The sequence below is a fragment of the Melanotaenia boesemani genome, chromosome 14, assembly GCF_017639745.1.
Source record: "Melanotaenia boesemani isolate fMelBoe1 chromosome 14, fMelBoe1.pri, whole genome shotgun sequence".
NCBI classification, from domain to species: Eukaryota; Metazoa; Chordata; class Actinopteri; order Atheriniformes; family Melanotaeniidae; genus Melanotaenia; species Melanotaenia boesemani.
In genome coordinates, this window is record NC_055695.1 from 23,398,104 (window position 1) to 23,411,258 (window position 13,155).

The window sequence follows — 13,155 nt, forward strand, 5'->3', positions numbered from 1 at the left end:
CATCAGTAATACATATTTATATATTCACAAACATTTGAAAAATAGAAAACAATAAAATATAAAATAAAAAAGAGACAACAACTGGCATTTAACATCAAATAATTATGCGTGCTGGCACAACACATTTTTTCTTTTTTGTTTTCTTGTTCCTATCATGCACCTTTTCTGGAAGTACACGACAGTCACTGCCGTGTGGCCTGGTCAGCTGGACAGAGCGGGACGGATCACATGGGTGTCTGTGTGCTTTTTGTTGTGCTTCGTCTGCCCGTCTCTTCAACTTGTTAGTGCATTCCTGCTCCATGCAACAACCTGATAGCCCAACAAGCAAAATGAGCCTCCTTGACTAAAGTATCATTGTCAACAGCAATAAACGTCTTTTTTTTTTTTTTCGTGGCATTTCCAGCTATGTGACAGTAATGTACCTGTTATTTAGAGTGATTTAAAGACAGTGCAGGTGTCCTCTTTCAACCAGAGACCTTGTACACAGCAGAAAATTACATAACATGTTTAAAATTGCTCCATTTTTCAATGTTTTTTATTAGAATTTTGTGTAATATAAGATGCATGTTGCCAGGATGAAAGACAGAAATTGGCACATTTTCTTATTTGGCTCCTAGTCAGGTTAATTAAGCAGATACATATGGCTTGTTATTTATCTCCAGTGTACAGGGTCTTCCTACATCTTTCAGTAGTAGCTAAATGATGGAATTGGGCACCCACTTTGAAATAATAACCACCTGACCAGCCAATCAGCGCAAAATTCAAGTCCACAAAAGAGCAGCAAATTTTACTTGACATAGTCTGACGTGCTTTTGTTACATCTGAGCTATTTACAACAATCCATATCTGTCTCGTATGAGTTTTTTCTGCACAAACTGATTTAAAATTTCAGCCTCTCATCGTAGGCTCCACTACATGTTTGATATTTGGCCCATTAAAACGAGAGACAGCATTCACAACATATCAGACAAACACTTGTGCTGACATAATTAGAATAATAATCCACCATGTAAACATTATAAGACTGCTTCAAAAATGACTCATCTACGTAGATTTTATAGATAAGATGCATAGAGTTCAGTTCTTACGCTTTGTTCAAATAATGGGGAGGAGGGAGGGCTCCTTAGTTTAAAAAAGAAAAAAGAAATGCAGAAATTGAAATCTCACCCTGTTATTTTTACACAGCTTCTTTTTAAGAAAATCTTTTTAATCACTGTTTCCTAAATTCTTCTTTTTTTATTTTATTTTATTTTTTACCAGGCATACCATCTTTTCACAATCAGTAAACTGAGTGAAAGTAGCATTAAGAGATAAGCTAGATGGCAAATAGTCAAAAACATTTAGTCTCATATGAAAGTGACTGCAGGGTGAATTTCACTTTTGATGATTTGAAACAATGTGTTATTCCTTTAATGTTGTAAAAAAATGACAGAAAAACAAACTTAAGATCTGAGTATGAATGTGTTATTACGGATGCAACAAAGACCCTGTGCTTCTAGATCTCCTCTGTATGCTGATTAGACTAAATGCCCTCTTTTAAATGTCAGAGCCGGACCTTTTGTGGTCAGAGTCTGCAGCCCTTTAGCAGAGGTTTCTTTCTCAGTCTGGATTTAGGGATGCAGCACCTGCAGCTGGATCCTTAGGGACCATGGGTGCTGGATCAGTGGAGATACGTACAGGGTGTGTAGGTTTGCAATCCGTGTAGATATCTGACCCTAAGAGGACTTTGCTTTGCAGAATAGTCTCTCAGGTTTTTAACCATCTCTTACATGCAAGATTTCTTTTGGTAATTACTTTTTTTTTTCTTGGAAGAGAAGGAAGTGGCAGTAAATCTCTCCATAATGCACTGCTGACACAACCTTTATAGGGCTGCAAGGAATGTTTGCAGTAGCACACACAAAAAAGGTTGAAATAACTATCAAAGTATTTTGGCCTTGTAAAAGTAAACAAAACTTTCTGAAACAAAAAGAAATCCCCAACTCTAATCAGCTAGTGATGGCTTCTCTCTGTGACTTCATATGCAGGTAACAGGCAACACGGGTAGCTACATGAGGTCAACATTAGAACATAGTACAAATACACACACTGTTCAAACGCATTCACACTCACACACACTCACTCTGAAGCTTACATTTGTATATATACTGATGAATCCCAACGCTCTCAGCTGTTTTCATCAGATTCTTCTCTCTGTACAGTCCTCATATAATACACTGACATACTGTACAAGGGTCAACAAGACAGAAGGCATTGAGGGTGTCAGGCAGTGTGCTCTGTTACAGGGTAGAGGGACAGAAAGACAGACAAGGACAATCCTTCAAGTACCACATGTCCATCCAGTAATCCTGTAAGCATCTTTATATATATATATATATGACCTTTTATATATAATAAATATATATGTGTGTGATATATAGAATTACTTAAATAGAATCTAGATTAAGGAAGTAAACAAACTCAAAATCTTATAGTGCGTCATTCCCTGTATGTGTCCCCAATCCGATATCTGGAATGTTTTCTTGCTGTTTATGGGTCAGCTGGACGGTTGGTCCTGTTGTGCTTGGGACTGGTCTTGGCATATTTTAGTAATTATCTATTGGCACTTGCGGTCCCTTCTCTAAGTGGGCACGAACTGGAGGAAAGGGCGAGAGGAAGTGGACAGTACAGGGGAGGGAAGGAGAAGTTAAAAAGGCAGAGAAGAGTGAGAGATAAAGCCAAAATATTAAAGGCTACAAGATTGTCTCACCCTCATCTGTCAAATTAGGCGTATGTGTGTTTGTATGTGTATAGAAGAAAGTAGAAATATGCTCCAATATGATTAAACTTTTTTGTTAATCAAAAGGATGAACTATAACATCAGCAACAATGAAGACACTGGTACCCTCTTTTAAGAAAGAAGGATGCTTACTTCAACCTGTGTCTTTTCCATTGAAATATAAATATTTACAGCATTGGATGTGTTGTGACTCTTGTTTTATCTGTGCTTTTACAACACTGGATTATCCAGGCAGTGACTTGCAGTGGCTCAGGAGAGCTGCAGGGCAGTAGATGTGAACGTGGTGTTTTAAAATCTGCTTTGCCTCTTTAACTGCGGCCCTCCTCTGCAGAACGCTGGTCCGACTTGAGCTTGACGAACTCCTTGGCCACATCGTCGTTGTTGCGTTGGGAGAGGATGCGCAGGACGGTGAGGCCTGTCTCATCCATGTGGATGCGTTTACCCAGCGGCAACCAGCAGGCGACGCTGCCCTTGGAGGCAACGTCCTTTAGCTGCAAGACAGCCATGCCCACAGTGCGGTCCTCTCGAGCAAAGCAGTAGTCCTTCACACACACCTGCAGCTCATAACACTCAGGACCCACCTCATTGCTCAGGGTGCTGCAGAACAAGCAGAACCATAGTGTTACCTGAGCATCTCAACATAACTATCTCCAACTAGAACCCCCAATTATTATCACCAACTACTTACAAGGAGAAGGTTTCATTATATTTGGGAGCCCAGCTGTTGTTCTTTGACTTGGTGGCGTATTTTCTCTTCTTGTCGCTCAGGTGAGGGCCAATGATGAAGACCTCCACAAATGGCCGGAATATTCCTTGTGTCTGCCACCTCAGGTCATTGGCAGCAACCACTGAAGCAGAGAGGGAAAGAAGAAGAGAAGTGAGTGGGAAGGTGTGGGTGAATATGAGAAAATGTGTGACACTGTGAAGTGATGAGAGGGAGTGAATAAAAAGGAGAACACTGGCTCTTCCTCAGTGTTCGTATTCAGCTTGGCAAGATGAAGAAAATACAATTAGGACAGGATTTTATTACAAAACCATCATTTTATTTTGTGACTAACGTTGAGGTTTGCTCTGATATGGAAAAGGTGATTATCTAAAAGCTCTGGAAAAAGTTGGTAGAATTGTTTTGTTTTAATTTTGGTGAAATGTTTAACTCCCAGGTGAAAACAAAAGGGTTAAAGTAATATTCTTCTGCACCTTTAACTGTGACTTTGTGCTCTCCGGTGTTTGGATGAGTGAAAATCTCCACATGGATGGACACTTCTCCCACTGCATCATCCACGCCGGATCCTGTCAGGAAAAACATGGAGAACGAAGACGCCTTTACTACCTTGGATATAAAAACATGAAACATATGTGCTCTTATCCCAGACCAAACCTTTACAGATGCCACTGTGCTCTCTATTCCAAAATTTCCTTCAGATACAAAAACAACGTTACAGACCAATTCCTTTTCAGTTTCTCAGACTGACCACTGAAAAGGATTTGCCCTTTATTTATAGCAGCATACTATACTGTAATGTAACAGAAGAAATTAAAGTAAACACAGTGATCTGTTTGTGCACGTTGTGGTCTGAAAGTGGATAATCAGACAAGCGGCTATGAGTGGGTTTAAGTGTATAACATGCTTCACTGTAAGACATTCACAGATGGGAACTTTCAGAGAGGCAACACACCTCCTACAGCACCAACCCAGTTTTATTCCTTTCAATAACAATATTCTGCATTATGCTTAGACCTTGACTTGAGCCAGAAGCCTTTGTGCACATTCAGCAGCTGAGAAATTAATTCAGTGTGGATTCATTGCCTACTCATAGATGCATGATGTCTGTTAAGATGCGGGTTGGTTAGTAAGAGGAAGAGATAAGCTGGCAAAGATCCACTGAGTGTGGTTACCCCTCTACATAGATCAGGTCAGGGCATGCTCAGATGGATCTGGACAGCTGGAACCACCCATTTCTTGGAAAAGACTTTTACCCAAGCATGGAAAGAGAAGGGTGTGAGCATCAAGAAAGAGGACAAGTCTCCTCTTAGATCTGTCCATGAAGGGCAACACAGCTGGATCAGCTGGTTACTTTTCATCTAGCTAACTCTAATCTAAACTTGGGAACGAGCTCATGTCTTTAGTGGCCTTGGTTTGATACTTAAACCGGCAGAACTATTAAAGAAAGATGATGATTATGACCCATTTTGGTGGCTGTAACTCAGCTTTTGTCTGGGAGGTGGGCAGTAGACCAATCTTTCCTTTGTGTGGTTTTGTGCTGCATATTAACAAGTGGTTTATATCCACAGACAAGTCCAGAAGGATACAGTGACAGATGGGCATTCATTTTTAATGTTTTAATTAGTGTCCTCACTTCGTGAACAGTATCTTTGTGGCGACCTCCAGAAGCGTGTGTTTTTTAACCAGCCGCCCACTTAACAAGGTGTCTGTGGGAGTTAGATGGCTGAGTGTTCCTGGAATACAGTTTTCTGCATCTCCCTTGGTAGCATTATGGGATTTTTAGTTTAGGTGCCAACAGGACCAAAGAGAGCAGCAGTCTTCCATCTGGCCCTGTCTTCTCTGTGGAGGATGTCAGCAGAAGATGAGGAAGAAACTTTGCTGGCAGACAGGCAGGAAGATGCTAAAAAATGAAGACCTCTTCTTTAAAAACAACTATCAAAGGTGGACTAAGTGCAAAGTTTTACCAGAACAGATTTTAATGTAGCTTATATCTTGCAGCATGACAGTCACCACTGTCGTTGGTGCACACTCTTTAAGCTGCAAGTGAGTTCTTACTGAACTTTTCTGCTAAAAAAAAAAAAAAAGTAGTAGTAAAACCTCTTTGACCAGTGTAATTAGCTTCCTTGTTACAGTCAAGGACACTTGTTTGTTGGCAGCAAAGCCGATAAGACACTGACCTTTCTTCTGTCTGCAAGCTGGGACTGCAAAATGTAAAACTGAACTGAATGCATTGATTTGCAAATTATTTAAGTACCAAATTAAAAGAATAAATCGAAATGTTAGAAGAATATATCCTCAATCTTTGAGGCCAGCAACATGGTCAGAAAGAGTTGGGACAGGGTCATGTTCACCACTGTGTTTCATCAAGATTGTGCTGGTCTCCATGCAGCGTTTGTTTAGGAAGAGAGAACACTTTGATTCTGTTTGAAGATTCTGCACCCACTACTGGTCATGTGATTTGCATCTGCATGTGATGTTTAAAAAATGTGTTGTCCTGCAAAGAGAATTCATTTTAGCGCTTATCGATATAATTTCCTAAACTTAACCAAGTGGTTTCAGGCTCAAGTGATGTTAATAACGAAACCCAAACAGGAAGTGACAAAAGTTGAGACAGAGGCCCCTTAAAGTCTTGCAATTTTAGCCTAAAACAGGTTTTTATGGACAGAAGATTTGTTTTACCAGACTGCCTTTACTGGACCCTTGCTGATGTAACAGGAAGTTTTTGTTGGAGTAAGATATAATCTGCTGCTGGAGTACAGTATGGCTTCTAGATATATTGCATTGGCTTTATTTACTGAATCTACGGTTATGATTGTAGCCTGGATTGGTAGTAGTATACATCATTCACATCACAAGAATCTTAGCTTTACAGTACTGTATGTGTAAATACTTGGAAGAGCGACTGAGTAAAATACATATTTATCTGTCATGTCAGGACACCTGGTACTAGCTGGTTAACTGAACCTGACTGAGATGAGATGTTTTGTGCTGCTCTTGAAAATGCTGAATGATTAGAAAAACTGACTGTAATGTAACATCTAAGAAACCCAGATTCTATGAGGATTTCTTGGTCTTAAAAAAAAACCCCAAAAACAAATCTGAAGGTTTCCGTTTTGAAGTGGAATCCTTTTAAATAAATTACATTTCACTTTTGCGACTTGTAGGTTACTTCACGGACCATGGCAAGGTCAAGGCAAGGCAGACTTTGGTCTATATTTCTAAGACTGGTTTCAGTAGGAGGATTTACTGGTGGCAGCTTCTTTCATCAATGCTATGAAAGTGTTAAAAAATGTTCAGTCCCAACTTTTTTTTTAAAATGTTGCCAACAAATTTGAGTATATATTAAAACTAATTAGTCTAACAATTAGATATGATTTTATTGAATCATTTTCAATTACATTTGGAATTACATTTAGTATTTTCATCAATTCATTACACTTTATGTACACAAACATCCTAGTAATTTACGCACTTAACTGGAAAGTGTCCTAAGCATACAAAATAAACTTCAAACAACATGAGCAATATATAAATATATAAAATACATTAAAAAGAAGTTTAAATATCTTTGAAGGTACTTACTCATTTTGATAAAAACATTTTTAGTTTTTATGCTTTTTGCAGTGGAATGTGTTTTTTTTTTTCTTTGCTTCTGCCTGTTTAATTGCAGATGCTTTGGACTGCAGGTTCCTGTTTTGATTTATTTTATGGGTTAGTTGTAGTGAAATAAAGCCTCCACAGTTATGTATATTCTGATTTCTTCTGTAAACCGTTAAATAAATAATCTTTCAGGTTTTATGACTCAGAAAGACAGTGTTAACATTAACACCCATTATGTTTAAAAGTTTCTAACAAATGAACATTTTTGTTATTTTAAATTGGGGAAATCTAGACATATGAAAATCCTAATTAAAAAAAATCTAATTTAAAGCATTTTTTGAAGAAAAAAAGAATCGGTATGTCTCAGTTTTGCTGTCTGTTTATGTTCCAGTCAGTCTGAGAGAAAAACTCTGATGATATCCCAGATAACTTTCATTTTTAAAATTAATTCGTATGAATTAAGTTTTTTTTTTTTAAAGTTTTTGGAGTTTTATTTGTTGATTAGAGTGCATAATTTCATATCAGCATTATATGGTCAGTAGTGGCTACATTTAGTAAATAATTAACCAGCTACTTATACATTTCAACTTATCATTGCCCTTCCTTCCTTTCCATGACTTTTCTCCACAGGAAAACCACACATTTTGGAGTGTAAAGAAACTCATTTCAGACTTCTTTTTATACTCAGCTGTCCATCTGAGATGACTTTCAAATGGCCATCAAAACTTAAATTGTGACACAGATAAATAACACTAAATGTATTCAGCATGTGCATTGCCCTGTGTGAATGTGTGTGAGTGAATATGCTGTTTGCAAAAATAATAGAGTCAAATCTTTTTATCCTGATCTAAAATGACAGATCAGCCCACCTGACCTGAGGTGCTATTTCTGATTGGCTCAGTCTGTGTGGATGACTTGAGCACCAACTCTCATCACTGCTTTAGGGAAGAAACTGCGTGGGTGTTTGTTTTTACTCATCTGTTTGTCTGTGAGCAAGCAAGGGCAGAAAGCCCTCCCAGACAAAATGGGCCAACAGCCATCATCTTCTTAATAATAATAATCCTACTCCTCTTCATCAGAACTTCTCATTTCCAACACAGCGGGAAGGGCAGCAGAAGAAAGGGGATTTCCTCTGTGTTCTTCACAGGAGACAGATAATACTCGTGCTTCTACAACCTTAAGGGAAGTCTTAGTCAGTCACAACGCTCTGCTCAGTCACTCATTCTCTCACGTGCACATACACACACACACATACACACTCATTTTGCCCTCCAGCCTCTCTTGATCATGCTGCATCAGAATTCCTTCACACTTTAATGCATTTTCATTATTCTTGTCTGATGTCCGCACATCATGCTTTAGCGTCTGCTCATACATACCGTCCGTGGCGTATGTATTCAGTGCAGCTCTGTGCATACAGACATCAGTGGTACATTTCATGCATGAATGCATAAAGTTCTTATTGTTATTAAGATGTGTGTGTGTGCTAAAAGAGAGAGATAGAGGGAGAAAGAGAGAAAAAAGTGTATTTAGTTTGTGCGTTGCATTTGTCTGTTAGGATGAGTTCGAGCAGGCAGGGGGGAAGGGTTTAGGATGCATATGGGAGGTTGGGGGTGGAAGGTGGAAGGAGCTGGGCTTTGATCTGGAGACTTTTTGGTAGTCCTGGATGTCTCAGGTCCTGAGCCTGAGTGCCACATACCCTTTTCTGGGTAAACATCTTCACTAGTGGTGAATCTCACCCCCTTGCCGCCGAACACTGGCCCACAGATGGGCAGGAGGAGGGAGTAGACAGAGAAAGGAGAGACATGTAGAAATATGAGGTTTGCAGAGGGTGAATTTAAGAATTACAAAGTAGAAATACAGACCAACATGTATACACATTTTCACTGTAGACAGGGGATACTGTGGTATTTCAGTTGTCAACTCTTCTTTTTCTTTTTTTTGAGCAGCTTTGTAAAAATGGCCTTGCAACATCCACCACTAACAGCAGGTCTATAGCTGTAAAATGTCATTATCCTTCAAAAGCCACATGACTTTTCGCCTTACAAAACATTAAACATTCATCCACTGAAATGGCATCCCTCCTAGGGGTGCGCAGGGATGGTGTGTCAGCATCAGTGCTTCCACAAAGACGATGGCTGTCATGTAGCTATGTGATGGTGGGACAGAGGCTGAGCAACAGAATCAAAGAACAAGAAGAAAGAGGCAGTGTCTATATTCTTTTCACAGCAAGTACAGAACAGTCTGTGTTTGGCTACCAGGAGACTTGGCTTTTCAGAGAAAACTGAAACAAAATTCTGCTGTCACGTTCTTGTCTTTATGCTCCATAACGTATGGGACATATTTCCAGGATGGAAAATCCTAAAATCAACAGACAACTGAGAGTGCAAATCAGAGAACTACATAAAAGAATAACATAAAAGGAAATAAAACTCACTCAAACAAATAAATTACTGGAAAGTAATAAAAGTATAAAGAGAGAGGGAGCAGTACCAGGCAAAGTAAAGGCCAAATTACCTTGTGCATTCTGTGACTGTACGAAAGTCTTAATTAGTTTGTCTGTGGCCTGCGTGTAGAGGGACAGCGCATAGTGGAGAGACTGGAGGTCAGGACTTTTCTCCAAGAAGGTTTTCTTCAGACCCACACCACCAGCATGGAAGTATTGCTATCATACACAAAAGCAAAGATAAAAACAGAAAATGAAAACTGTGTTCAATGTGTGACTGCAGCAATTATTGAAAAAACAAAGAAACACGTGTGTGTTAAGGAGCAATTATAAGACAGAGTAAACCCTCTCTACAGCTCTTTTAATTCTTTTCTGTCAGTTTTAAATGAATCCAGAACAGCAACACAAAGTTAGCTGCTTCAAATAATCAGTCTGCAGAAAAGGAAAAACTACATCATTATTTCTACAAGTCAGTTACCATTTTATGTGTGTGTGTTACAAAGATTTCTTTTTTTCTCCCTTAAAAGCACAATTTATAATTAGATGATAATGAAGCTTTATTCATGGAAATCTGAAAACTGAAGTTTTTTTTATTATTATTTTATCACCTTCATCTCAGATGCTGAAGAGCTTTTCTTTTCTAAATGTACCACTTAAGACTTAAATTATCTTCATTGTTTTGTTGTTGGCTTATTTTGTAACTGGCAATATGCTGCAGGACTAATTCACCTGTCAGAGGAAAATTATTTTCAGATGCAGCCATACTCCAGGTTTCATTTGTAGTCCTTAATTTGCTACATGGATTTTAAAAGTATTTTTATTCATTTATAAAAAAAACTCAATGAAGACCCCAGATAGTCCATTAAAAGTGTACTCAACCTCAGTCATTGGCTTCTGCAGAGCTCTAAATAACAATCATTTAAATATTATGTAACTACTTGTATTACAGTGAAGAAGAGATTCTTTTTCCAGTTTTCTTTGGTTCAGACCTTAGATTTTAATACTGTTTGGGAAAATTTTTCACTTAAAAATAAAGTTCCACGGAAGTAATAAGCTCTCATCTGGTCCACAGTTCTTATTTTTTCTTTTATTTTTCTTTTGTTATTTTCTGTTGTTTGCTGCTATTTGCTTTGTATGTCACATATGCTCCAAATACACTATATGTATAACAAACATAACTCCAACCTTGATGGTATCCAGAGCCAACTCAATCACAGCACACTGCTTGGGTGTTAATGCTTTGGCCTCCTCACGAACCATGTGCTCCTAAGGATATTAGTGGGAAAGGCACAGATTAAAAAATCTCCATTCAAATCTATCTATCTATCTATCTATCTATCTATCTATCTATCTATCTATCTATCTATCTATCTATCTATCTATCTATCTATCTATCTATCTATCTATCTATCTATCTATCTATATATATTTATTTATTTATTTATGAAGTGATTAGCATCTCAGTTTGAAGAATAGTGAATAAATGAAAATGGTTGTTTAGAAGCAAGCTGTACCTTCAGCTTGGAAAGCTGGCCGAGCTCTTTGGCAGCATTAAAGATGAGCTGAGTGCCCTGGAGGAGACAGAAATGGAGGAGGAGGAAGGAAAGAGGCAGACGAGCAGAGGGAGAAGAGTATTATTATCATGACAAAACAGGCCACCACGATACGGCTTAGTCTCACACAGAGGACAGTGACATTTCTGACAAACACACACTCAGTCATTCTAAGACGCTTCACAGATGTCACGGCACTTTTTCCTTCAAGTGCCGATATCTGCACATATCTGTGTTTTATTCATTCCATAACATCACACTCTGCTGCACATATACACACACTCACAGTACGAAGAGACGGGAAAGTGGCTCAGCTTGGAGTGGTAAGGTAAGATGCTTTTGTGTACTCAAGAACACACGCATACACACACTCAGCAGCAATACAGTCACACAGTGAAGTCTGCAAGTATTTACTCGAAGTTCAGCTGGTATCTTTACATTATGCTCTGCAAAGCTCCAACAGATCAAAGTTTTGGCCTTCCTTAAAAAAAACTAAGCAACATGTTTCTTTGTAAAATTGCATTTAAAAAAACAGAACATACATTTGAAACTGTGTTGCTTCTATGCCTTTAAACTACATTTGTAACATTTCCAGTGAAGCAGGGCTTAACAATACCATCTTTATTTACAGAGACAGCCAATAAAGAAACAGCATTTAAATCCAAGCCATATAAAGTGATTGCTAAGCTCCTCATCTTGTGGTTTCAGATGTATTCAAGTTACGTCTGCATGCATGTTAGTGTATGACCTGTAGTTAAGCTGGGAGTGCATAGCCTGATGGAGGTATTACATATCATGTAAACAATATTGAATGTTGTGTAAAAGTGGAGAAAAAGTTAAATATTTCCACTGTTTTGTCTGATTGGGAAGTTGAGAGACAAAGACACAGAAGACATAGAGGAAAGAGACAAGACACATTGATCTAAAGGTGTTTAGTCCTTACATCACTGTGAGAAGCACTCTTCAGCCTCCCCTGGAAAGAGAGCATGTGGTTAATACTTGAAGCAGGAGCCAGTCCCTGCTGCCTGAATGCACTCTCACTGGGTGGATGAGAGTGTGCAGTCAAAAGTGTACGTGTTGCTTTGTGAAATGTTAACAAAAATATTCATTCCTGCAATAATACATAAAGCAATAATATATGTTGTGTCTTAGAGCCATGATGACAATAATAACTCGGTTTCTGAACTTGAGTTTCATGATGTCGAAATAGTTTAGTAATAGTGTACAGTAGAACTATGTAGCCTTACTAGTGCAAAGTTGCTCAGAGTTGGTTTAACAAACTAAAGCAAAAAGAGCAGCAGGGATCCAAATGTGATTTAAAACAAAACACTTCAATGATAACATTAAATAAAACTAATCACTCAAAGTTAACAAAGAAATGTAACATTTTCACAAATACCAGAGTTACATGTCACACATACTTTACGTCTATCCATTAAAAACGGGCTCACCATTAGCACACCTTAGCATAGAAGCTAGCTTAGCTTTAATGCCGCATTCAACACTTTTCCAGTGTGAACACACAAAAAGTGCACATTTATTTGAACTCTGAAGAACATACACACACAAAAAAGACAACTTGCAAGTTTTGAGGTGCAGAAAAGCAAAACTCTTAAGTCGCCAAGCTGGTTGCTTTCTCTTATTAAGTGTGCAGATAAGCGAACTTTATCAACCCTCTACTGCAGTTCTCAGCGAATAATCATGCTTTCTGAGATATTTAATTGTTTGAAAAAGGCTGAAAAAGGCTAAAGTGGTGTTATTTCCTGAAGATGTAAAAGAAAAGTATTAAACAATCTACAAGGTAAAGCTTAATATAAAAGAAAAAACAATTCTATTCTATTTGAAAGCGCTTTAAGACTTCATGGATATTTCTATACAGAACACCAGATGCACCAACAGCAATCGTAACTATTAGCTTCTTAAAAAATTAAAAAATAAAAAAAAATCTGTGTATCAGGGTTGATTATAATACAATCATGATAGCCATTGTTACAACAGAACATGAAACTAAACCAGGACAGACCAACAGAACAGGTCTGCAGAGACACACAGTGCA

General features: G+C 38.2%; 1 protein-coding gene across 6 annotated transcripts in view; it reads right to left on the minus strand.

Moving 5' to 3' along the window:
* Positions 1-1,848: 1,848 nt before the first annotated feature.
* unc13a (unc-13 homolog A (C. elegans)) overlaps positions 1,849-13,155 on the minus strand; it is a 49,195-nt gene continuing 37,888 nt past the window's right edge. For 2 of the 6 annotated variants that reach the window (XM_042006440.1, XM_042006439.1), the window contains 8 exons: positions 12,043-12,072; positions 11,061-11,117; positions 10,732-10,812; positions 9,618-9,765; positions 8,800-8,856; positions 3,974-4,066; positions 3,465-3,624; positions 1,849-3,373 (listed from right to left, as the gene is read on the minus strand). In XM_042006440.1, the coding sequence (XP_041862374.1) occupies positions 3,085-3,373; positions 3,465-3,624; positions 3,974-4,066; positions 8,800-8,856; positions 9,618-9,765; positions 10,732-10,812; positions 11,061-11,117; positions 12,043-12,072 (915 nt within the window). In that variant the 3' untranslated portion in view covers positions 1,849-3,084. The remainder of the gene's footprint in view (positions 3,374-3,464; positions 3,625-3,973; positions 4,067-8,799; positions 8,857-9,617; positions 9,766-10,731; positions 10,813-11,060; positions 11,118-12,042; positions 12,073-13,155) is intronic. The other 4 variants (XM_042006443.1, XM_042006442.1, XM_042006441.1 and 1 more) reach the window with 3 other exon arrangements.